Source organism: Pavona decussata, unplaced genomic scaffold (assembly GCF_977016875.1).
Source record: "Pavona decussata unplaced genomic scaffold, jaPavDecu1.1 SCAFFOLD_100, whole genome shotgun sequence".
Lineage (NCBI taxonomy): Eukaryota > Metazoa > Cnidaria > Anthozoa > Scleractinia > Agariciidae > Pavona > Pavona decussata.
Window position 1 is genome coordinate 4,380,001 of NW_028145515.1, and position 27,099 is coordinate 4,407,099.

The window sequence follows — 27,099 nt, forward strand, 5'->3', positions numbered from 1 at the left end:
CTTTCTTTAACACCTATAGCTTCAAAATCATATAGAAATGTTCATGTTAAAAGATGGACGTGCGCATTTTGTACCATTTAGTTCAGTGTACTTATCCCATTTTCTACATCAACCGATCGAACTTCACTGACCGCCATGCAAGTTTTGAACCTGAGCACTCTTGAGCTCGCTCAACCCAATTTCGCTCCGCATTAAAGCCCAGTTGCCGTTTCAAAGCCCCTTCATTTGCCCTTATAAAACTCATGTCGTTACTATCCACTTTTAGAAAACATGATTACCGCTCAACACTGATTTGCAAGTATAAGGAAAACCCCCAGACTACTTTTGTTTTCTTTCTCAGGTTGTTACTTAAGACCGTCATGGACAACAAAGACAAAATTATGTCGATCTTACACGTTGGATATTTTCTTCTTAATACGAGTCAAGTTCTACAAGCTACGGAGTTGTGCCAGGAATGTTTGATTCTTCTAAACATAACAGCTACCCAGGAGCAAGTCATCGAATTTGTCTACCCACGCATATACGCTGTGTTGTTTCAAGCGTATCGTCTTCTTAACGATCACACAAGTGCAATTAACTTCGGACGAAAGGTTTTGGACTTTCTTTGCGGCTGTGGCTTAAGAGCCGAAGAAGGCAAACTAACCTTACAACTGGCAGAATTGTATCAACTTCAGAGCAAATATAAAGAAGCAAAACAACTTTATAACAAAGCAATGAGCATCATGATAGAAACAGGCGACAGTAAGGGAGAAGCTTTGTGTCATGGAAACTTAGGAACTGTGTATCATTCCCTTGGTGAATATGCAAAGGCTGAAGAATATCTAAACAACGCACTTGCAATAAAAAGACAACTTGGCAACAAAGAAGAAGAGGCCGCGTGTTATGGAAACCTGGGAAGTGTCTCTGAATCTCTTGGTGAATATGGAAAAGCAGAAGAATACCAAAGGAAAGCACTTGCAATAAGAAAAGAAATTGGCGACAGAGAAGGGGAAGCTACATGTTATGGAAATCTGGGAACTGCATATTATTCCCGTGGTGAATATGCAAAGGCTGAAGAATACCAAAGCAAGGAACTTGCAATAAGGAAAGAAATTGGCGACAGAGAAGGGGAAGCTACATGTTATGGAAACCTGGAAGCTGTGTATTATTCCCGTAGTGAATATGCAAAGGCTGAAGAATACCAAAGGAAAGCACTTGCAATAAGAAAAGAAATTGGCGACAAAGAAGGGGAAGCTTCATGTTATGGAGATCTGGGAACTGTGTTTCTTTCCGTCGGTGAATATGCAAAGGCTGAAGAATATCTAAACAACGCACTTGCAATGAAAAAAGAAATTGGCGACAGAAAAGACGAAGCTACATGTTATGGAAATCTGGGAAATGTGTATTATTCCCTCGGTGAATATGCAAAGGCTGAAGAATATCTAAATAACGCACTTGCAATACAAAGACAACTTGGCAACAAAGACGAAGAGGCCGCGTGTTATGGAAACCTGGGAAGTGTCTCTGAATCTCTTGGTGAATATGGAAAAGCAGAAGAATACCAAAGGAAAGCACTTGCAATAAGAAAAGAAATTGGCGACAGAGAAGGGGAAGCTACATGTTATGGAAATCTGGGAACTGCATATTATTCCCGTGGCGAATATGCAAAGGCTGAAGAATACCAAAGCAAGGAACTTGCAATAAGGAAAGAAATTGGCGACAGAGAAGGGGAAGCTACATGTTATGGAAACCTGGAAGCTGTGTATTATTCCCGTAGTGAATATGCAAAGGCTGAAGAATACCAAAGGAAAGCACTTGCAATAAGAAAAGAAATTGGCGACAAAAAAGGAGAGGCCGCGTGTTATGGAAACCTGGGATGTGTCTCTGAATCTCTTGGTCAATATGGAAAAGCGGAAGAATACCAATGGAAGGCACTTGCAATAACAAAAGAAATTGGCGACAAAGAAGGAGAAGCTAGATGTTATGGAAATCTGGGAACTGTGTATCACAACCTTGGTGAATATGCAAAGGCTGAAGAATATCTAAACAGCGCACTTGCAACACATAGACAACTTGGCAACAAAAATGGAGAGGCCGCGTGTTATGGAAACCTGGGATGTGTCTCTGAATCTCTTGGTGAATATGGAAAAGCAGAAAAATACCAAATGAAAGCACTTACAATAAGAAAAGAAATTGGCGACAGAAAAGGAGAAGCTGATTGTTATGGAAACCTGGGAACTTTGCTTCGTTCTCTTGGTAAACATCCTAAGGCTAAACAGTATCACGAGAAGGCACTTGCCATGAGCAAAGAGATCAATGACATAAGTGCAGAGGCTACGTGGCACCTTGAACTTGCGTACGACGTCTTTTTAGAGGGAAATAGAGGATCACAAAATGAAATATTTTCCAATCTCTTTGCAAGCATTAGCAAGTGTGAGAAAATGCGAAGTTTTCTCGGATGCAATGACCAATTTAAGATATCGCTTTTACATTACCGAAGTCGTCCCTATCATTTTTACACCGCGATGCTTTGTGCTAGAGGAAAGGACAGAGATGCAGTTTGTGTTTTAGAACTTTCACGAGCCAGAGCTCTGGCAGACTTAATCTCAGTTCAGCATTCTGCTCAACATCAGTTACCAGTTAATCCGCCGTCATGGGCTGATATTGAAAGGATCCTGAAGAAAGAAAGCAACTGTAGTTGTCTATACATTTCATATCTTGATAAATGGATGTTTTTGTGGGTCCTGAAAGGAAACAAACCAATACATTTTCGCAAAGTAGACGTCAACAAATGTTTTGTTAACAAGGGGTTGACGAGAAATGCTGATCAGGTTTTTAGTGAAGAAAGCTTTAGAAGGTTGAATATTCTTTCTGCTCAAGAGCAGTGCGAAGATCGATCATTGTCGTTTTTAAAAGCGAACGACTCAACACGAGAACCAGCCGAGGAAGCAAGCTTGACAGTTTACCGCCCAGTAGAGGAGGAAGAAGAGGAAAACCTAGAACTCCTTCCCACCCTAGCAGAGCGTTACAAAATGATCATCGCTCCTGTGGCTGACGTTCTCGACCAACCTGAACTTGTGATTGTTCCCGATCGCGTCTTGTACAAAGTTCCATTTGCAGCTTTAATGGATGAAAGTGGAAATTACTTATCAGAGACTTACAGGATCCGCATTGTTCCATCTTTGACGACTCTCGGGCTCATGCAGGACAGTCCAGCAGATTATCACAGTCAGACCGGAGCACTGATAGTAGGTGATCCAGACGTTAGGGACGTGTATTACAGGGGATGCTTTGGGGAACTTTCCCGTTTGCCATCTGCCAAAGAGGAAGCGGAGATGATCGGACAACTGATCGGAGCTGAGCCTTTGTTAAGGAAGCAAGCAACTAAGGACGCGGTTCTTCAGAAAATACACTCTGTAAGTCTGATTCATTTTGCTGCTCATGGTGATGCCGAAAGAGGAGAAATTGCTCTTGCTCCTAAAAGCTCAATTAAGCCGGGGACTGCGACCGAGAAAGACTACCTGTTGACAATGGCTGACATTTCAAGAGTTCAACTGCGTGCAAAACTTGTAGTACTCAGCTGCTGTCACAGCGCTCAAGGGCATGTCAAAGCTGAGGGAGTTGTTGGAATCGCTCGAGCTTTCTTAGGATCCGGTGCACGCTCAGTGTTGGTTGCCCTGTGGGCCATACCAGACGAAGCAACAAAGAAACTGATGAGTCGTTTTTATGAGCACCTTGTTCGTGGGGAAAGTGCTAGTGAGTCTCTTCACCAGGCCATGAAATGGATGAGAAATAATGGCTATCCTGATATAAGGGACTGGGCGCCATTCATGCTGATTGGAGATAACGTGACGTTTGATTTCCGAAAATAAAGGTAACTTTTACTATGGAGTTATATTATTAAGGGCGCTGAATAAATTATTCAATTTAATCCAACACATATTTATTATTTATTGTCATTTATTCCAACATCGGAATTGGTAAAAAAAAACACCTTTCAGTAGATATTCCTAATAATCCTTTTTTTTAAGAGTTGTGATAAAGCCATTTTGTGCTTAATAATGCGTGTGGGAGACCCAGGAAATAATCCAGTTGTCGACTTCCTGATCACGTGATTGCACAGCAGTTTTTTGTTAGGTTGTTTGCTGGGTTCTGTGCTTCGATGTATACCGAAAAGAATTAGTTTTGATTTTTATCAACCTGAAAGTCGACTAATGGACATGTTCATTAAGTTTGTGCTGTTGTTATCAGTCGAACTATTCGTTTAGGAAACAACCTGGTCCCTTTAATCGCTATGCCCTCGCCTTTCGTTAGTTACGCGAAAGGGGGAAAATTTTGTCCAAGAGAGACAGTTTATAATATTGACCCTAAAACCGATTACGTTTGTCATTTGCAGGTGTGACTTATCGTGACCGAGGAATACCTAACAAGTTGGAACTTGGCAAGAGGCCATCAGTACATCTAACAGTAAAATTGAACACTCAATCACTTGAACTGAAGGCAATAACTATCAGACTCTTATTACTAAGAATTTAATTTTATTGTCTAGTTGGAAAGTTATGTAACCTTGTCAGCAAGCAGCTTTAGCTTGGCCAGCATGAAATAGATAACGGTCTCTCTAGATTCAAGAGTAGACTATTTTACAATCACGTGATGAGTTAGGTGCTGTTACGAAATTTTTTCCTGGAAGGGGGACCCTGTATAGTAAATCAAAATGGTTAATCGTCCTACCCTTTAGGAGTCTAAAATGGGGTTGTAATTTGGTACCGTCACCACTTGGAGTTCTCAAAATTTGCACAGTCAAATTTGTTGTTTTTTTGTCTGAGAAGGTGTAAATAAGGTCGAGACATTGGTTTTTCAAACTTTCACAAATGAATGTGTTTGTTACAATAATGCAAAAACAAAAGGAGATGCTAATCCCTCTAAGTTTTGCTGCTCCTTTTTATATTTCCAACAGTTCGTCGTGTGTTGATTTGTAATTTTACTTAAAACGTTGATGAAGATTAAGTTTGTATATATCGAGTATTACAGTTTTCATTTTCTAAAGAGGACTAATTAGTGCAGATTTTCAGTGTTAGTCGATGGGTTATTTTAAGCCGTTTTTTTCTTTAGTAAAACGAAAGGATGTGACTTGTCACTATCAAATACAGGACGCAGAAGTATCGTATACTTTTGTGTTAAGTTTGATTCGATGATCCTTTGGAATTCCAACGTTGCTTCAGTCATCTTCAGACTAGAGCTGTCTGATATATTCAGTTTGTCGTTAGTACATTTTGACGTTCTTTACTAAGATTTTTTGGTAAATATTTAAAAATATTGCAGTTTTTATTTCATAAAAGAAACAGATTAGTGTAGATTTTCAGTGTTAGTCGATGGGTTATTTTTAGCCTTTATCTTTTTTCAGTAAAACGAAAGGATGTCACCTGTCACTATCAAATACAGGAGGCACAAAAAGTGTTTTATAATTTTGTGTTAAGTTTGATTTGATGATCCTTTGGAATTCCAACGTTGGAGCAGTGATCAACAGACTAGAGTTGCCTCGGACTGATCTATATTCATTTTGTCGTTAGTACATTTTAACGTTCTTTACTAAGATGTTTTGGTAAATATTGAATGATGTAGTTTTTATTTAATAAAGGAAAAAGATTTGTGTAGATTTTGCAGTGGATTGCTTACATTTTTTTGAGCTTTTTAAAAAGAAAGGATGTCTAGTTCCACTATCAGAAACAGGGAGCACAAAAACATTTTTTTATAAATGTCAAGTTGCGTCATTAACGTTCTATGTTATGTGCTGTTTCCTTAAAAACCCTGTTTAGTGCTAGTCCGGAAAATTTACATGAGGCATGTGTTGGCCGTAACCAAATGTTGATCGTCAAAAACAATTATTTTTTTAAACCTTAGTCTTTTCACTGTTGACCGCGTGTCACTGTTTCCATTTTTAATGGACCGTTTATCAGCTGTTATTTAAATGGTCACACTGTAGACCCTAGCCGGAATCGTCCTGGGTGCGGCTGGAAGAAATACCCGGTGTTTCATGATGAGAAGCTTATACTCAGAGCTAAAGACAGTGACAGGTTGTTTTCAAACAGCTGCTGTAAAGTAAGCAGAAGAGCGTTTTTCAATGACCTGTACCGGGATGTTAAAATGTAAACATTTATAAATATTTTTGGCAACTCTGCGTAGAGAGAATGCGCAAACAAACGCGTTCATAGTCTTCTCATAAGAATGCCTAAAATAATGTTTAATTTAGATTTACTGATAAAACTTACTGTAGCTAACAGAAGTAGTTGTTTGATAGGTTTATTTCATAATAAATATTTGTCAATTGTACGGCTGCCAGAAAACCAGTTTACTATGATTTTGCTGAATGAGGTAGAATCTCATGTGCTGGTTATCAAAGTTAAGGTATAATAGGAAAATAAAAAAAGTAGTTATTGACTGATTAACTGACTGGCTGTCTTTAATACACTTGAAAATATAGAACACTGAAGCCGGGGTTGGGGGAAAGCGATAAATCCTTCAGAGCGCCGGTCCCCGCTCTTGATACCGCAAGCGGGCCTTGCTCCAATCATCACGGTCATAAAATAGCTTACAAAGGTTTATACGCTCTGGCCTTGTAACCAGGGTGTTCACCTGAAACAAGGAAAATATAGAACACGGAAGCCAGGGATGGGGGAAACGGATAAATCCTTCGGAGCACCGGTTCCCGCCCTTGATACCGCAAGCGGGCCTTGCTCCAATCATCACGGTCATAGAATAGCTTACAAAGTTTTATACGCTCTGGCCTTTTAATCAGGGTGTTCACCGGAAACAAGGAAAATACAGAACACGGAAGCCGGGGATGGGGGAAACGGATAAATCCTTCGGAGCACCGGTCCCCGCTCTTGATACCACAAGCGGGCCTTGCTCCAATCATCACGGTCATAGAATAGCTTACAAAGTTTTATACGCTCTGGCCTTGTAACCAGTGTGTTCACCGGAAACAAGGATCAATCAAAGGAAGTCTGGCACATCGCCGAGTCGGGTTTACCTAAAATTCGGAATCCGGAATAAAAGAACAAAAATGAAAATTTCAACGAAGGCTAAAGTCACTTGGGAAACAGTTTTTATAGCTCTTGAAAAATTGTAACATCAGCCAGGAGCCCAGTGAAATTTTCAAAAGTTTGCCTAAGATTTCGATTGCTGGAGTTAAGCCTACGGTGTTAGAATTCTGACTTTGTTTTCTTTCTATTTTTTTTTCTGTGTAACTTGCCGTATGCTGATTGGCTTGTGAGTAGGGGATTTTCGTTCTTTCGCAAGAGCTAGGGGCGAGAGATGTGTACGATTGGTGGTATTTTGACAGGTACAGTAGGCAAATTAACGCATTCACGATGGTGACGATGCCGAATATATCTTTACACGTGTCATAACATTGCGACTAACGTATATTACGGCTCAACAAATTTTTGGGGCATAAGGGTGGGAATGGGGCTTAAAATATTTAGACTTATTACCTCTAAATCCAACTTAAAAGATCTACAGCTTCCAAGGTATCTGGAATTAGAGGATATAAAATAATTTGTTATCTACATCCTGCTATTGTGATTACTAAATTATGGGAAATCGTTCAGAGGCTCCAGAAGCTCTTACCGTATTTCAAAAAAGGCCATCGACATAAAGCGTTTCCTTTGTACCAGTAGCTCGACGCTCTTTTCTAAAAAGGTACATAAATGAATACATGCATACATGACTGAACGTACGAATGTATGCCGGCAGGCATGACAGAACCAGGAGCGAGTGAGTGAGGGAGTGAGCGAAGAAACGAATGAATGAATGAACGAACGAACGAACGGATGAGTTAATAAATGAATAAATAACTTCACACGCTGTCTATCCATGGTCGGTGCCAATTCGAAACTTTTTTTTAGATGAAATCTAAGCCAACCCCCCCCCCCCTCCCTCATACCGACTTGTTTCAAGATCTTTTATATTATTATGCAAAGACAGTGAGTCTTGCGAAGAGTTGATGAGTGATAAACGCAGCACTGACTCTTTTCTCTAGTTACCTTTCATTGACTCTCTACGTGCTATGGTAGGAGGAAAAGTTAAAGAGTACGAAGAGGTGTGGGGGTATTTAAGAGTACGTTTGAAGATTGGGAACTTTTACTCCAAATGAGTGGCTCCACTGGCTAAGCAATTGAAATCTAAGGCAAACGTCTGAAAATTTCACTGGGCTCCTGGCTGATCGTGATCGTGAGTGACTTTAACCTTCGTTGAAACGTTTGTTCTTTGACAACGTATTTTATTTAATTTTCAGTAATATTATAACATCTATGATTGAATTGTTATCGGTTGGCGACTGAAATCAATTGGACGTTTCTCTATTAATATTCTCTGATCTTTCTGAAGTTGCCCATTTCTAACAGAATAAGTTTTTGGTGACTTGGCTAAAAACAATCTAACTTTAAATGGATATTTAAGCTTGACCCCATCCCCATTAAAATCGATTACCCTTTCCCCGACTTCGGGTAAATTACATCCTTCAAAATCACCCCTATCTAAAAAAAAATGACCCCTTTTCCCTTCCCTTTCTTCCTTTACCATAAAGCAAAAAACGAAAACAATCATGATTAAAGTCCAAAATGGCATTGCATCTACATTTGCTTTTTAACTTTGACAGAACTGATAATCTAAAGCTATCCGGCAACCTGCCTCATTAACCTTTCTTGGTTTCGCTTGGCTTTTCATAGATTCTATAATGAAAGAACACCGCACGAAAAAACGCCTTTGCGCAACATCAAATGTGTGGTGAAACAATGTCAAAGGCCACCTTTGATTTGAATCGCAGGTGACAAAGGCCGCATTTGATTCACGCGCGTCAAAGGTGGAGTCAAATTTGATTCGAATCAAAGATACTTGTAAAGATATCACATATTTGATCCACCTTTGATGTGCGTCATAGGCGGAGTCAAAGTTGTATTACATTTGACATCACCTATTTGATTTCAATTTAACGCGCGTCAAAGGTAGGGTCAAAGTTGTTAATACATTTGAACTCACTTCTGATTCGAGTCAAAGGTATATGCAAAGGCGTCACATATTTGACGTATTTTTGATGCGCATCAAATGTTTTGTCAAAAATGTTATTATATTTGACCTCATCTTTGATACGAATCAAAAAAAGAGCAAATCCGATTTTTCGTGCAGTGGAAAAATTGACTCCGACGTGAAAACAGTGTGAGAGAGGTTGCACATAAACAAGTAATAGTAAATACTGGAAGCACTACAATTTCAAATAAAGAGAAAGTAGGAATTACTCCACATCGGATTAGAAAACAACTTAATTAGGCATATATTTATATATGTAAGTTTATACGAGTGTATCCTTTTTATTTAGTATTTGAGCAGCTTCAATTAGAATGGTAATTTAAGTACAGTCTTACCGGCTTAAATAAAATGGTTTAATAATAATACCTAACAAGACCCAACTATTATGAAACCCGCTATATCCTCTCCGTCTCACCAAATATTGAACCTGAAGATTGTTATTTCCAAACTTAAGCACGCAAGAAAATTGATAACACAAAGCGAGTCAGGCGAATTATTAGAGACTCAACGTTCCATGCCACGTTTTTATCAATGGAAATGTTCCAGATTTCCTCCAAACAGCTTCAGTAGTTCTCTAACGGGTTTCTCTATGGATGTATAAGCTAGAATAATACAATGTACTTGTGTAATAAAACTCTGTGACTGACATGCGTCTCTGAATCAATTTTTTTCTTCACGGCCAGAGGCCCTTCCATCAAAGTTATATCTTGGGAAACGGGGAGGAGGGGGGGGGGGGGGGGTTTCTTTTAAGGTCAATTTTCCTTTTCTTTTTTTTTTTTTTTTTTTTAATTTCTCACAGTACTTGTTTGTTTGTTTTATTTGTTTTTTGTCTTGTTTTGGCAGCCTGCTAGAGCACCGTTGGCTAGTTTTGGAGCTGTAAAGTTACAGTTGTAAGGCTTCCTCGATCAGCATCATTAGGCTGATTTAGCAACAGAACGGGCGGACAACGGCGCGCGCATCAAGAATACCCGAAAGAAAGTCGAAATAGACTCGCGTCCAGACTATTCCGCGCGCTCTTGCGTTCCAAAATGACCTTTCTGTTCTGTATAAACTTGAATGTATTTGTTGCTAAATTAGCGTATTGTTACTGTGGGTGTTACGGTGATTCCATTGGATTGCATTGCGCATTGTAACTGCGCATACTTTCTTCCGCCATTAGCACGTGCATATAGGAACATGTTGACGCTAAGCCCAACCAATTACTAATGTTTTTTTTTTTGTTTTTTCGTAAACGAGCACCTTATGACCCTTTTTTATCTCGTTATTTTATCTTGGCTATCCTCTGTTTTACGATAAAAATGATTCATTTTAAGAAACGCAAGTTTGTCCTTCACTTGCGGGCATTAATGTAAACAATCAGTGAAAGTTTGGGAAAAGTTTTAGGACAACTTTTATTTCGAGGAAATCACCTTAAGAACGGTGCCTACTAACACCAAATAATCTAAAAAAAGAGCAAGGCTGATTTCACGGTCAGGGAAGTATATTTCCAATATTTCGAAAGGCACGGCCTTTCTTCTTCAGGGTATGTTTGAGACTGACCCTGTGGCAAGATTAACCTCGTTCCCAGGGTCGGAGAGGACCCTGGGAACGAGGTTGTGACAAGATACGTTACAATATTTAAAACAGTTACAATAGATACCTGAAAAACATAGGCTAAAGTTACATAAATAAAAACGTTACAATTAGAAATTTGAAAATACAACTGGTAAATAGGTATAAGAAAAATAGCTAACGTTACAACGTGGAAGACGAAAACAAAATAAAGACGGGAAAAATTAACATGTCTCATCTCTCCTATTAAGGGCGTGAACGAAGCAACGTGTGGTACGCAAGACTGGGTCTGATAAAATGGCTGAAGTATAGCCCTCGGAAAGCGTTGAGAGGAAAACTTCCAGTCAGATACCAAGGTCTGACCTTGAGGCTTGCTGTAAATGTAGACTTTTCATTTTTGAACAAATTATATGGATTAAAAATTGACGATAAATAAGTGTAATTTTTGGTGTTGTTATTTTGCCAAAAAATTGGCATTTTCGGCTTTGTTGCCAGACGAACGGTGATATGCAGCGAAAATCGGGAGGTGTAGTAGGTTTGCTGGGTGTGATGATGGCAATATACATCAGCAGGTGCGATTCCCAGATCATCATGACGTTGTAGCTTAAGTTAAACAAGAAGCAATTCATAGAAGAGAGAAAGGTGTTTTCCACGCAAATATGCGTTGTTAGGATCCAAAGGGTTGAGGTTACCCTATACCTTCAGAGGTGTCTTCAGAGGTGTCTCGCGTCCAAGCGATGTAGCGCGTTCGGTTTAAACTGTAGATCCGGCTAAACCCTTATATCAAATTAAAGCTTATAGAGCTGGCTATAAAACTAAACCAAGAATTTTGAAATAAAATGAACTTGCTGAATTTTTAGCGCTGTTTTCTCGAGTCAATTTTTTCACTTGGAGGAGCCACTTCAAAGAGCTAAAACTTAAAAGGAATTTGTTCGTTTGCCTTCAAATTTGGACAGTAGCTAGTTTAACATATAAACAACAAAAACCTGTCTGCGAATTTTTTCTTTCGAAACATTTTTTCTCCGAAAGCGATTTTTGTACGATCACTCCACATTCTTTTCATCCTATTTCGAAAATGCTCTATAAATTATCATTACGATTAAATATACTGAGCAAAACGCAGACACGTTGTTTAGCGCTTTGGGTCCGGAAACTGAGGAGCAAATTAAATTAGCGAAAAACAAAATTCGCTTTGACTTGTAGCTTTAAGAAGGTAATTCGGACGCTCGCATGTAGAGGTGGTGAAAAATCCGACAATTCATTTTATTTCAAAATTCTTGGTATTGTTTGATAGTTAGCTCTATAAGCTTTAATTTGATATAGGGGTTCAGGTATCTACAGTTTAAACTGGACACGCTACATCACTTAAACGCGAGACACCTCTGAAGGTATAGTAACCTTAATTCATCTGTGTGCATTTAATCTGATCTGATATTAGTTCAACAACCCGAATAAACCAATGAACGTTTCATTTTCGAGGCTCAGTCGCTTCGTTTTCGAGCTTTCGTTTTTAGTACTTTTGTTTACGATCGTTAGCTGGCACTGTAGAAACTTGTTTGTCCCGCTACTGTGTGAATTCCGCTCATTCACGATTGTGACCGTGATTTGTTAAGTGCAAGAGATATCGAAGTAAGTACAAATAATTTCGAAAGCTTGTTGTGTTGTATGTTTTGTATATATCACCTTAGCGTCACAGCGGTACAACTGGTTTATTCCCAAGGTGCGCATATATCCTGGCTTAGTAGTTTCAGGGGTTAAGAATGTTGGTTATCCTTTTGTTTTTGATTCGTGAATGCGTGCGCAATGAACGAATTATTGCTGTGGGCTGAATGTCACTCGCTCGCTCGATAAGTTGTAAACTTTATATCAATTTAAACGGAATTTAATCAAAAGCCAAAAGAGCGTCTGCGAAAGAGGCTACACTTCGATAGGCGGAACTGCTCACATGAAAACCTAAAAATCCGAGGAAACGACTTAAAGATTCAAGGCAATTCCGTGGGCGAAAGGCTAAGGGTAAAATAAGAAACTAAAACTTAAGCTTCGCAATAAATTTCATTTTGGGCCCAGTGTGAGCGATAAGATCTATCCACCAGAACAAATGTTAACACTGAAAGTTTGCTAATGCACAGCGACAATCATCGCAATGCTTGACGTATTTCCATATTTACGTTCATTTGGATAAAGCCTTTTTAAAACAAGATTGAAAGCTTCTTCCGATGTTATAAAACGCTGACAGAAGCCGCCGTTTGAACGTAGAAAGGAATATTACCATACTGAAAACAGCAAGATTTAAGTAACGTGCTTGGTAACCAAAATCATTCACATGTATCAAGTTTCATTCGGTTAAGAACACAACGCGAGGAAAAAACAGTTACGGAGATTCTTGGAAGAAAAACCGGACGCTTTTTTTTGTCGATTGACAACCACGTAAAACCACCAAGAGAACGTGTACGTCCACCTTTGCGTTGCATCGTGTGTGTAATTTAATTGTTTTGCGTGTTAAGCAAATAACATTATGTACATAATGCATCCCGCAATGCGGTATGGTGTACACGAATCCTTCGAGCTTAGTTTCATGGGAGTACCGCTTTTAACACGGTTCCCAGGCTATTCACATCTGCATTCACGAGTTGGCTCACAGGAGATTTAATTTGATGCTCTGTGTTTGTGTTTTGTTTGTTTGTCTTTACGTGAAATTCGCCCCACAAGTTACCTTAATATGTAAAACATACTGACTTCATGTTCACGGAAATCACAATTTCAGTTTCAATGTTATTCATGCAAAGAAATAATAGCTTTTTCTAAATTTGAAAATTGTGATTTTCCTTTTTCCTTCTTGTTTGTTCACACAACATATACAAAACCACTTGATTAAAGTTGATTATGATCATGACGAAGCATCGAATAGTATAATATTAAAGTCTGAAAAACCTTTTTAACAACTGTTTCATTTTCGAGTTAAACAGCTGACTTTTCAGCTACTTCATTTTGTATTCGAATGTAATGTAAGGTTCTTTGTCAAACTACAAAACAGACCGTATTTTTGTTTTGTCCGTCGTATGAACACACGCAGTCTTCAAACGAAATTCTGATGCGAGTGACGCTCCCACGCGAGAATCCACCCCTTTGACGCCTTGCGCCTTCGGTCATTCGCGTCTACCGCCGGAAATTTCAAGAGAAAAAAACTATTTTTTTCAGCTTAGAGTACTTCGGTTTCAAGATACGCTTTACCACTAATTTTTGTCTCTCTTCTATTTTTAGTCATTTTTTTTAATAATTTGAAGGTGGAAGCTTTGTAAATAAATAAAATGATATATGATAAGTAAATTTCGTCCATTATTTGTTAACCCTATCACTATTCCTTATTCTATAGGATGCCGATTAATGTGCGGCTAGGATGCTTTGTTACTCGAGTTTTCAGTGCTTCGTTTTCGAGCCATTGATAGGCATTTCGTTTTTTCCACTTTTAATGACATCATTTGCCATCATTGGGCTTTCCTTTTTGAGTTTACCGCGTTTTGTGTTTCGAGTTCTCAGTATTTACTGCCCACAATAATAAAATCCTCTTTTTCGCCACCACTGTTAACATTCCGACGACTGCGCAAGGCGACGCTTTTATATCGCAATAAGTGGCGTGGTAAGTTTCAACATTTTAAACCTTCGTTTTCTTGTATGCCCTTTATTTATACCATTTGAATATTTAACTATAATTTCCATTCTATCGTTACCGTCAATAGCAACGCAGTTGTATCAAAATCTTTGATGTGTTTCTCTGCAGAGGGCTGTTTGGTCGTCATTTCTCGAAATTGTTAGTTAGCTTCCTTAAATTATTTTATTATTGTAATTTGGTACTTTTTAACTCCATTATAATTAAGTTGTTTTAAATTGGTTTTTAGCAGTTGAAAGACTTTAATTACCAAATACTTGTATAAGAAAACGTTGAAATGCGCAGAAACAGTATGGAACTACACAGTTTTTCGGGCCTTCCATTGATTAGAAATTTGGAAATCATTAGGTGAATATATATGCAATATAATTATTGTCAACCCTTACGTAACGACTCGTGGTGATGTAATGTAACAGAATACTGGCGAAAAGGAACCGATGTTCAAATAATACATAATTTCCTTTACTCTCGTTGCACTGCATTTCAATCTATATGATTTTGAAATTTTCACCCAAGACATAGCAGATTCTTTCGGTTCTTGCTCGATTGCGTGTGTTTTCTTTGTAGGAAAAATTTCTATTTCAATTATTATTTTCGGCCTTTCATTTGATCCCACAAGGAACAGAGCACGGAAGTTGCCTTGGATGATAAGTCGCAATGCTGGACTATTTTATATCCTGAGCGGAGAGCTCAGTCATTAACAAGAGTGCAGCATAACTAAATTAGTATATTCTTTTATTAATAAATTTTCACTTCACGTTTCAGTTGTACTGAAGTGTACTTGAAGTAGCTGAGGACAACACAGATGTAGTAATATGTTTGGATGATAAAAACAGCCGGGAAAAATTTCGAACTTCAGACTTGATAACGTAAGAAAGAAAGGTGATTACAGGCTCAACCAACTTTTTATTTTGGCTTGTCGCCAAAAAGTGGGCTTCGTCTTCGGTACAACTCCGTGGCCGTCACAAAATTGATTTGATTTGATTTTGTTTTATTCGACAGCCTTTTTTTATAATAAAAATAACTTAATTTTTCTGAGTACCTATTTGGACGTAGCCTCTTTCGCCTTTTGGCTTGTCACGCAATCTTTCCTCCCTAACGCTGGGGAGGAAAGATTGCGTGACGAGCCAAAAGAGCGTCTGCGAGGGAGGCTATCATGGATGTGTAGGATGAAAAGAAAATGATGGTTTGGAATTGTTGATAATACAACTTGCAACAAAAATGCGTAAAAGAGAAGCGAAATCAGTGGTCTCTATTACATGAATATTGATACTAATTGCCTCATAGCTCATATAAAGCGCAATTTCCATTTAAATGTTTAACTGCGCTTTACAAAAGTTGTAACAAATGATAAGAAAAAAATAGAAATATAAAAATTATCCAGCGCCTCATGAAAAACTTGCTTGAATAAAAATGTTTTTACTTGAATTACAAACATGACAGGCTGGTGGTAGATCTTATGGTGGTGGTAAGGGGTCCATAACCTCGGGGCGGCGACCATAGAAGATGATCGGCGAGAGTCTTTACATACATACTTTATTCTTACCTCCCCAATGGGGCTTTTCAGGAATAATTATTTAAATACTTAACTTAGCAATTACTACACAATTATTGGATTATTTTACAGAGGGGAACAAAGTGTACACCTGATGGATTATTCCCCACCCCCTACCCCCTCCCCCCCCCCCCCCCCCACAACTAGAAGACTTTATCCTTCCTGGCCCTTAGTACATTCTAAAAACTGTTCCGTGATTCATTTTGTTCATCCCTGGTCGGTAGAGTTCCATTTCCCTGATGTGGCTAGCAGCCTGAGGAAAACTTACGCGAACCCTTTAGTCACTTGCAATGAAATTAACATTTGGTGCTGTTTAAAAATGAGAACTGTGGGGAAAGTTAGATAAATGAATAAGCATGTAAAAATACATTGAAAATCTGGTCCCCAGGACCACATAATCAAAAACTTCCTTTCTATAAAACGCAGGAAATCGGAGGGGGATCATGCCCCAAGACCCCCTCAGTAGAGGATAATGCTTTCCACGCTCACAAAATCGCGTCCACGTGGCGAAATAAATACGATATATTTGAATATATCACAATTTACATATTGAAAATCACACGTTTCTACTCATGAGCTATGTTAATATGGTAAATTACTGCGTGACAAACTGAACATGTAACATTACGTTAAAAATACCCCCTTCCCCTTTAGTTGCAACGTGAAACGCCCTACTGGTTTTTGTCAGCCCTGGTTGAGTGATTGGCCAACTCCTGAAGAAAATCCAGCCCTTTACAGGTGTGTTACAGATAATCATGGGTCATGCCAAATTCAGATCATGATTTAGAAAGACTGTATAATATTGACAAGCTGACAGTCTGGCTATTGAAGTCCAATTATTATCTACCGTAGCCTGATCTGCTCTAGTCCTAAACCCTTTTAACCTCACCCATCTGCATATAAACACAAGTGTCCATTCAAATTAGGTTCTTTAAGACTCTGCTCTCTAAAACATAGTAATATATTGGGCTTATACAAAACTGTTTCAGTCACGACTTCAACTATAGGATAACAAATAAAGTATCCACTTCTATGGTCTCTAATTCAAAAAAGTTCAGAAAAGTTCAAAATAAAATTTAACAAGAAGAATGAGCTAAGTTTGCCTTTCATCAGTTTAGTCTGAAGTTTACACAATCTGCTCCCACGCATTGCATGGAAAGAATTTTCGACTTTTTTTCGTTTAAATACATAGAGCTTAGTATTCGAAGAAGTTTGAATTAATTTGTAAAGAAAGAAATTGCTATAGTTAATTCCCAAAATGAAACTCTTTCTTTAATACCTATAGCTTGAAAATCCTATCCAAATGTTTATCTTACAAGATGGAACTGTAAGTTTTGAACCGTTCGGTTGTACTTATCCTATATTCTGCATCAATCCATTAAATTAGCCTAAACAAGCATATACCAGTGCGTTGTTTCAACCCTTTCTTTAACACCTATAGCTTCAAAATCATATAGAAATATTCATGTTACAAGATGGAAGTGCACATTTTGTACCATTTAGTTGTACTTATCCCATTTCCTACATCAACCGATTGAACTTCATTGACCGCCATGCAACTTTTGAACCTGAGCACTCTTGAGCTCGCTCGACCCAATCTCGCTCCGCATCAAAGCCAAGTTGCCGTTTCAACGCCCCTTCATTTGCCGTTATAAAACTCATGTCGTTACTATCTACTTTTAGAAAACATGATTACCGCTCAACACTGGTTTGCCAGTCATGATAAGGAAAACCTCCAGACTACTTTTATTTTCTTTCTCAGGTTGTTACTTAAGACCGCCATGGACAACACAGACAAAATTATGTGGATCTTACTCGTTGGACATTTTTTACTTAATACAAGTCGAGTTCTACAAGCAACGGAGTTGTGCCAGGAATGTTTGATTCTTCTAAGCAACACAGATACCCAGGAGCAAGTCACTGAATTAGCCTACCCAGGCATATACCTTTTGTTGTTCCAAGCGTATCGCCTTCTTAACGATCACACAAGTGCAATTAACTGCGGAAGAAAGGTTTGGGACTTTCTTTGCGGCTTTGGCTTAAGAGCCGAAGAAGGCAATCTAACCTTTCTACTGGCAGAATTATATCAACTTCAGAGCAAATATAAAGAATCAAAAGAACTTTATAAGAAAGCAATGAGCATCATGATAGAAACAGGCGACAGTAATGGAGAAGCTTTGTGTCATGGAAACTTAGGAACTGTGTACTATTCCCGTGGTGAATATGCAAAGGCTGAAGAATACCAAAGGAAAGCACTTGCAATAAGGAGAGAAATTGGCGACAGAGAAGGGGAAGCTAAATGTTATGGAAATCTGGGAACTGTGTATCATTCCCGTGGTGAATATGCAAAGGCTGAAGAATACCAAAGGAAAGCACTTGCAATAAGGAGAGAAATTGGCGACAGAGAAGGGGAAGCTAAATGTTATGGAAATCTGGGATCTGTGTATTATTCCCGTGGTGAATTTGCAAAGGCTGAAGAATACCAAAGGAAAGCACTTGCAATAAGGAGAGAAATTGGCGACAGAGAAGGGGAAGCTAAATGTTATGGAAATGTGGGAACTGCATATTATTCCCGTGGTGAATATGCAAAGGCTGAAGAATACCAAAGGAAAGAACTTGCAATAAGGAGAGAAATTGGCGACAGAGAAGGGGAAGCTAAATGTTATGGAAATCTGGGAACTGTGTATCATTCCCGTGGTGAATATGCAAAGGCTGAAGAATACCAAAGGAAAGCACTTGCAATAACAAAAGAAATTGGCGACAGAAAAGGGGAAGCTACATGTTATGGAAATCTGGGAACTGTGTATCATTCCCGTGGTGAATTTGCAAAGGCTGAAGAATACCAAAGGAAAGCACTTGCAATAAGAAAAGAAGTTGGCGACAGAGAAGGGGAAGCTGCATGTTATGGAAATCTGGGAGCTGGGTATTGTTCCCTCGGTGTATATTCAAAGGCCGAAGAATATCTAAACAACGCACTTGCAATGCAAAGACAACTTGGCAACAAAGAAGGAGAGGCCATGTGTTATGGAAACCTGGGAAGTGTCTCTGAATCTCTTGGTGAATATGGAAAAGCAGAAGAATATCAAAGGAAAGCACTTGCAATAAGAAAAGAAATTGGCGACAGAAGAGGAGAAGCTACCTGTTATGGAAACCTGGGAACTGAGTATCATTCCCTCGGTGAATATACAAAGGCAGAAGAATATTTAAACAACGCACTTGCAATACAAAAACAACTTGGCAACAAAGAAGGAGAGGCCGCGTGTTATGGAAACCTGGGAAGTGTCTCTAATGCTCTTGGTGAATATGGAAAAGCAGAAGAATACCAAAGGAAAGCACTTCGAATAACAAAAGAAATTGGCGACAAAAACGGAGAGGCCACGTGTTATGCAAAAATGGGAAGTGTCTCCCAATCTCTTGGTGAATATGGAAAAGCAGAAGAATACCAATGGAGGGCACTTGCAATAAGAAAAGAAATTGGCGACAGAAGAGGAGAGGCTACATGTTATGGAAACCTGGGAACTGTGTATCATTCCCTCGGTGAATATGCAAAGGCTGAAGAATATCTAAACAACGCACTTGCAATACAAAAACAACTTGGCAACAAAAAAGGAGAGGCCGCGTGTTATGGAAGCCTGGGAGGTGTCTCTGAATCTCTTGGTGAATATGGAAAAGCGGAAGAATACCAAAGGAAAGCACTTGCAATAAGAAAAGAAATTGGGGACAAAAACGGGGAGGCCGCGTGTTATGGAAACCTGGGAAGTGTCTCTCAATCTCTTGGTGAACATGGAAAAGCTGAAGAATACCACACAAAAGCACTTGCAATAACAAAAGAAATTGGCGACAGAGAAGGAGAAGCTAGATGTTATGGAAACCTGGGGACTTTGCTTCGTTCTCTTGGTAAACATCCTGAGGCTAAACAGTATCATGAGAAGGCACTTGCCATGAGTAAAGAGATCAATGACATAAGTGCAGAGGCTATGTGGCACCTTCAACTTGCGTACGACGTCATTTCAGAGGGAAATAAAGGTCCACAACATGAAATGTTTTCCAATCTCTTTGCAAGCATTAACAAGTGCGAGAAAATGCGAAGTTTTCTCGGACGCAATGACCAATTTAAGATATCGCTTTTAGAACACCAAAGTCGTTCCTATCATTTCCTCAGTACAATGCTTTGTATTACTGGAAATGAAAAAGATGCAGTTTGTGTTCTAGAACTTGCACGAGCCAGAGCTCTGGCAGACTTAATCTCAGTTCAGCATTCTGCTCAACAACAGTTATCAGTTAATCCACCGTCATGGACTGATATTGAAAGGATCCTGAAGAAAGAAAGCAACTGTAGTTGTCTATACATTTCATATCTTGATGAATTGATGTTTTTGTGGGTCCTGAAAGGAAACAAACCAATACATTTTCGTAAAATAGGCGTCAACGAATGTTTTGTTAACAAGGGATTGACGAGAAATGTTGATCAGGTTTTTAGTGAGGAAAGCTTTAGAAGGTTGAATGTTCTTTCTGCTCAAGAGCAGTGCGAAGATCGATCATTGTCGTTTTTAAAAGCGAACGACTCAACACGAGAACCAGCCGAGGAAGGAAGCTTGACAGTTTACCGCCCAGTGGAGGAGGAAGAAGAGGAAAACCTGGAACCCCTTCCCACCCTAGCCGAGCGTTACAAAATGATCATCGCTCCTGTGGCTGTCGTTCTCGACCAACCTGAACTTGTGATTGTTCCCGATCGCGTCTTGTACAAAGTTCCATTTGCAGCTTTAATGGATGAAAATGGAAATTACTTATCAGAGGCTTACAGGATCCGCATTGTTCCATCTTTGACGACTCTCGGGCTCATGCAGGACAGTCCAGCAGATTATCACAGTAAGACCGGAGCACTGATAGTAGGTGATCCAGACGTTAGGGACGTGTATTACAAGGGATGCTTTGGGGAACTTTCCCGTTTGCCATCTGCCAAAGAGGAAGCGGAGATGATCGGACAACTGATCGGAGCTGAGCCTTTGTTAAGGAAGCAAGCAACTAAGGAAGCGGTTCTTCAGAAAATACACTCTGTAAGTCTGATTCATTTTGCTGCTCATGGTGATGCCGAAAGAGGAGAAATTGCTCTTGCTCCTAAAAGCTCAATTAAGCCGGGGACTGCAACCGAGAAAGACTACCTGTTGACAATGGCTGACATTTCAAGAGTTCAACTGCGTGCAAAACTTGTAGTACTCAGCTGCTGTCACAGCGCACGAGGGCATGTTAAAGCTGAGGGAGTTGTTGGAATCGCTCGAGCTTTCTTAGGATCCGGTGCACGCTCAGTGTTGGTGGCCCTGTGGGCCATACCAGACGAAGCAACAAAGAAACTGATGAGTCGTTTTTATGAGCACCTTGTTCGTGGAGAAAGTGCTAGTGAGTCTCTTCACCAGGCCATGAAGTGGATGAGAAATAATGGCTATCCTGATATTAGGGACTGGGCGCCATTCATGCTGATTGGAGATAACGTGACGTTTGATTTCCGAAAATAAAGGTAAGTTTTACTATGGAGTTATATTATTAGGTGGGCTGAATAAATTATTCACTTTAATCCAACAATTATTTATTATTTATTGTCATTTATTCCAACAACGGAATTGGTAAGAAAGAGTTGTGATAAGGTCATTTTGTGGGAGACCCAGGAAATAGTCCAGTTGTCGAGTTCCCGATCACGTGATTGCACAGCAGTCTGTTGTAAGGCTGTTTGCTGGGTTCTGTGTTTCGATGAATACCGAGAATAATTAGTTTCGATTTTTATCAACCTGAAAGTCGACTAATGGACGTGTTCATTAAGTTTGTGTTGTTGTTATCAGTCCCACTATTCGTTTAGGAAACAACCTGGTCCCTTTAATCGCTATGCCCTCCCCTTTCGTTAGTTATGCGCAAGGGGGAAAATTTTGTCCAAAAAAGACAGCTTAAATTTTGACCCTAAAACCGATTATGTTTGTCATTTGCAGGTGTGACTTATCGTGACCGAGGAATACCTAATAAGTTGGAACTTGGCAAGAGGACATCAGTACATCTAACAGTAAACCAAAGAGGACTTTGAACACTCAATCACTTGAACTGAAGGCAATAACTATCAGACTCTTATTACTAAGAATTTAATTTTATTGTCTGGTTGGAAAGTTATGTAACCTTGTCAGCAAGCAGCTTCTGCTCGGCCAGCATGAAATAGATAACGGTCTCTCTAGATTCAAGAGCAGACTATTTTACAATCACGTGATGAGTTTAGTGCTGTTAGGAAATTTTTTCCTGGAAGGGGGACCCCGTATAGTAAATCAAAATGGGTAATCGTCCTACCCTTTAGGAGTCTAAAATGGGGTTGTAATTTGATACCGTCACCACTTGGAGTTCTCAAAATTTGCGCAGTCAAATTTGTTGTTTTTCTGTCTTAGAAGGTGTAAATAAGGTAGAGACATTGGTTTTTCAAACTTTCACAAATGAATGTGTTTGTTAATCGTCAATAATGCAAAAACAAAAGGAGATGCTAATCCCTCTAAGTTTTGCTGCTCCTTTTTATATTTCCAACAGTTCGTCGTGTGTTGATTTGTAATTTTATTTCTCAAACTCATTAATAATTCATCAAGAGAAAACCAAGAAAATCACTACCGTGACCGTGGTTTGGATATGTGATCCTAATTACCATAAAATTTTGCCAACTTTAGCCTTGAATTTCTCCAAGAATTACTGATCATTTGAGAAGCCATATCAAACAATCGAAAGTGTGTTTCATCAGATATTCATCCACCTCGGAGTCGTTTAAAAAAACTCGGCTGCGCCTCGTTTTTTCAACCTACTTCTCAGTGTTTGGATATTTGATGAAACACACCTTCTCGTGTTTGATTTATTACTTAAAACGTTGATGAAGATTAAGTTTGTACATATTGAGTATGACAGTTTTTATTTTGCAAAGAGGAATAATTAGTGAAGATTTTCAGTGTTAGTCGATTGGTTGTTTTTAGCCTTTTTCTTTTTTCAGTAAAACGAAAGGATGTCACCTGTCACTTTCAAATTCAGGAGGCACAAAAAGTGTTTTATACTTTTGTGTTAAGTTTAATTTGATGATCCTTTGGAATTCCAACGTTGGAACAGTGAGCAACAGACTAGAGTTGCCTCGGACTGATCTATATTCAGTTTGTCGTTAGTACATTTTAACGTTCTTTACTAAGATTTTTTGGTAAATATTGAATAATGCAGTTTTTATTTCATAAAGGAAACAGATTTGTGTAGATTTTGCAGTAGATTGCTTACATTTTGCCGAACTTTTTAAAAAGAAAGGATGTGTAGCTCCACTATCAGAAACAGGGAGCACAAAAACATTTATTATAAATGTCAAGTTGCGTCATTAACGTTCTATGTTATGCTGTTTCCTTAAAAACCCTCTTTAGTGCTAGTCCGGAAATGTGTTGGCCGTAACCAAATGTTAATCGTCAAAAACAATTATTTTTTTAAACCTTAGTCTTTTCACTGTAGACTGCGTGTCACTGTTTCCATTTTAATGGACCGTTTATAAGCTGTTATTTAAATGGTCACACTGTAGACCCTAACCGGAATCGTCCTGGGTGCGGCTGGAAGAAATACCCGGTGTTTCATGATGATAAGCTTGCTTGAGCTAAAGAAAGTAACAGGTTGTTTTCAAACAGCTGTTGTAAAGTAAACAGAAGAGCGTTTTTCAATGACCTGTACGGATGTTAAAATGTAAACATTTATAAATATTTTTGGCAACTCTGCGTGCAAACGTTTATTAGAGAAAATCCGAAAACAAACGCGTTCATAGTCCTCTCATAAGAATGCCTAAAATAATGTTTAATTTAGATTTACTGATAAAACTTACTGTAGCTAACAGAACTAGTTTTTTGATAGGTTTATTTCATTATAAATATTTGTCAATTGTACGGCGCCAGAAAACCAGTTTACTATGATTTTGCTAAATGAGGTAGAATCTCATGAGCTGGTTATCAAAGTTAAGGTATAGTAAGAAAATAAAAAAAAAGGTAGTTATTGACTGATTAACTGACTGGCTGTCTTTAATACACTTGAAAATATAGAACACGGAAGCCGGGGATGGGGGAAACGGATAAATCCCTCGGGGCACCGGTTCCCGCCCTTGATACCGAAAGCGGGCCTTGCCCCAATCATCACGGTCATAGAATAGCTTACAAAGTTTTATACGCTCTGGCCTTGTAACCAGGGTGTTAACCGGAAACAAGGAAAATATAGAACACGGAAGCCGGGGATGGGGAAACGGATAAATCCTTCGGAGCACCGGTCCCCGCCCTTGCTACCGCAAGCGGGTTTTGCGCCAATTATCACGGTCATAAAATAGCTTACAAAGTTTTATACGCTCTGGCCTTGTAACCAGCGTGTTCACCGGAAACAAGGAAAATATAGAACACGGAAGCCGGGGATGGGGGAAAGCGATAAATCCCTCGGAGCACCGGTCCCCGCCCTTGATACCGAAAGCGGGCCTTGCCCCAATCATCACGGTCATAGAATAGCTTACAAAGTTTTATACGCTCTGGCCTTGTAACCAGGGTGTTAACCGGAAACAAGGAAAATATAGAACACGGAAGCCGGGGATGGGGAAACGGATAAATCCTTCGGAGCACCGGTCCCCGCCCTTGCTACCGCAAGCGGGTTTTGCGCCAATTATCACGGTCATAAAATAGCTTACAAAGTTTTATACGCTCTGGCCTTGTAACCAGCTGGGTGTTCACCGGAAACAGGGATCAATCAAAGAAAGTCTGGCACACAGGGTTTACCTAAAATCCGGAATCCGGAATAAAAGAACAAAAATGAAAATTTCAACAAAGGTTAAAGTCACTTGGGAAACAGTTTTTATAGCTTTTGAAAAATTATAACATCAGTCAGGAGCCCAGTGAAATTTTCAAAAGTTTGCCTAAGATTTCGATTGCTAGAGTTAAGCCTATGGTGTTAGTATTCTAAGGCAGTCCCTTTAAAACGTAAAACTTTAAAAAACACCAGAACGAAACCTATCTATGTTTATAAAAACAAATATACGGAATCCGTAAATCAGGAGGGTCGATATTGCTTCATATTGTGCGCTTCTGTAAACAATCAGTGAAAGTTTGAGAAAAGTTTTAGGACTACTTTTATTTCGAGGAAATCGCCTTAAGGACGGTGCCTACTAACAGCAATTAATCTAAAAAAAAAAAAAGAGCAAGGCTGAATTCACGGTCAGGAAAGTATATTTTCTAATATTTCGAAAGGCACGGCCTTTCTTCTTCAGGGTATGTTTGAGACTGACCCTGTGGCAAAATTAACCTCGTTCCCAGGGTCCTCTCCCACTCGGCCCCCGTGGAGGCCGAGTAAGAGAGGACCCTGGGAACGAGGTTGTGACAAGATACGTTACAATTTTAAACAGTTACAATAGATACCTGAAAAACATAGGCTAAAGTTACATAAACAAAAACGTTACAATTTGAAATTTGAAAATACAACTGGTAAATGGGTATAAGCAAAATAACTAACATTACAACGTGGAAGACGAAAACAAAATACGTCTCAATAAGTTTTTTACATAAGTTAGGAAGGTAAAAGACGTGAAAAATGTTCATGTTTCATCTCTCCTATTAAGACCTAAGGGTTCAACAGTTTGACCTCTGTCGATGAGGTATGCCTCTCTAGCTTTGCGTACTTGACTGTCACAATTAGATTTAAAGAGTTCGAGAGGAATAAGTGGTGTAGCATATCAGAAGCTTTATATTCGTTAGAAAGAAAATGTTCTGAGACTGTGGTGGGTTTGGAACTGTTTGTTTGTTTGTCAACTGGCCTACGGTGTTCGTTAAAATGGTCTTTAAGTCGTCGTTTTGTTTCTCCTATGTATTGTTTGTGGCAGCGGTTGCAGTGTACCATGTCAGAATAACGTTTTTAGAGTTACAGTCTATATGATGACTAATATGTCTTGTTTCGCCGGTAGAATGAAATGTGTAACTGGTACGTCTGTCTGTTATGTAGTTGCAAGTTAAACAGTTGTCTCCACATCGAAAAGATCCATGGGGTAGGTTGTTTTGTGTGGAATTAAGTAGTTTGGCGCTAACTAGTAAATCACTAAGGCTGTTAGTCCGTCGGAAGGCAACAAGAGGTGTGGCTTTAAAAACGTTGCTGCAGCGTGTTTGTGAATAATGGATGATACAGAACGAAGAGCTGGATTGTATGTGATGACAAGGGTACTGGTATAGGTTGGTTGGTGTCGGAGGTGTCTTTGGTAGCTATAGCGTCGGAACGTGGGATGCCGTTAACGCGTCCTATTTCTTCGTTGAAGAATGGCAGATTGTATCCACGTTTGTTGAGATAGTTTTGAGTTCGTTTGTACGGAGTTTGAAAGCTTCGTCAGAAGAACAAATACGTCGAAGCCTGAGAGCTAAGCTGAATGGAATGGCTCTCTTAGTGTGTCTAGGATGACATGAAGATTGTAACCAGTATTGATGTTTGTCAGTAGCCTCAGTGTAAAGGTCGGTACTGATAGTGCCGTTATAGAGAGACACACTGATGTCCAGGAGGGGTATAGATGTGGGGTAAATGTTATTGAGATAAGTAGTGAAGGTCTGGAGGTCGTCGAGAGAGTGTGTCCATATCACGAAAATGTCGTCTATGAAACGCCACCATATGTATGGTTGGAATGAATTCGCTAAATTCTGATATAACTAGTTCTTCCTCCTCCGCTTCTTTTAAAAGAAAGTTTAAAGAATTTCTTCTAAGTATTAACTTCTGTAAGGCTGTAATTTAATTAATTTAACTACATTACTTAATATCTATGTGTGCGTGTGTGTACGTGTGCAAGGTCAAAGTTAACTACCGCATAAGTCCATATTGTAATCAGTCTTACATTAGACTAGACTACTTATTTTAAGTAAGGAAGCCTGACTTGTTATAAGCTTCGTGGTTTCTTTCAGGTTTTCTCGCCATTTATCTTCTTTCCTTACTTTTCTTCATTTTTTCCATCTTCTGCTGTAAATGTTGTGTATATGGCAAAATAAATATTGTATTGTATTGTATAATAATAATATAATATATATATATATATATATATATCTGAGCTGATTTTCAAAAAGGTGGCTACAGAAATTGAGCACATTTTGAGACTTTCTAAGCTGAAGGAATATGCTAGTCATTAACAATACTCCAGTTACGGTTCATCACAAGAAAGTAAGGTCAGGAAATACTATGCAAGAGAAAAGAGGGGCTCTTCTTTGGAGTTATACGTGACATTGAC

General features: G+C 39.0%; 2 protein-coding genes across 2 annotated transcripts in view; both read left to right on the forward strand.

Moving 5' to 3' along the window:
- Window positions 1-6,150, forward strand: part of LOC146472449 (tetratricopeptide repeat protein 28-like) — a 38,476-nt gene extending 32,326 nt beyond the window's left edge. Inside the window, exon 4 of the mRNA XM_085119808.1 lies at window positions 5,497-6,150. The gene's annotated coding sequence lies outside the window, so the exon portion shown is untranslated. The remainder of the gene's footprint in view (window positions 1-5,496) is intronic.
- Window positions 360-22,580, forward strand: LOC146472452 (uncharacterized). Its single transcript, XM_085119557.1, has 3 exons — window positions 360-2,304; window positions 17,991-21,354; window positions 21,818-22,580. Exons 1-2 carry the CDS (start codon window positions 360-362, stop codon window positions 21,350-21,352), a joined length of 5,307 nt encoding a protein of 1,768 aa, XP_084975683.1. The 3' UTR covers window positions 21,353-21,354; window positions 21,818-22,580.
- The last annotated feature ends 4,519 nt before the right edge of the window (window positions 22,581-27,099 follow it).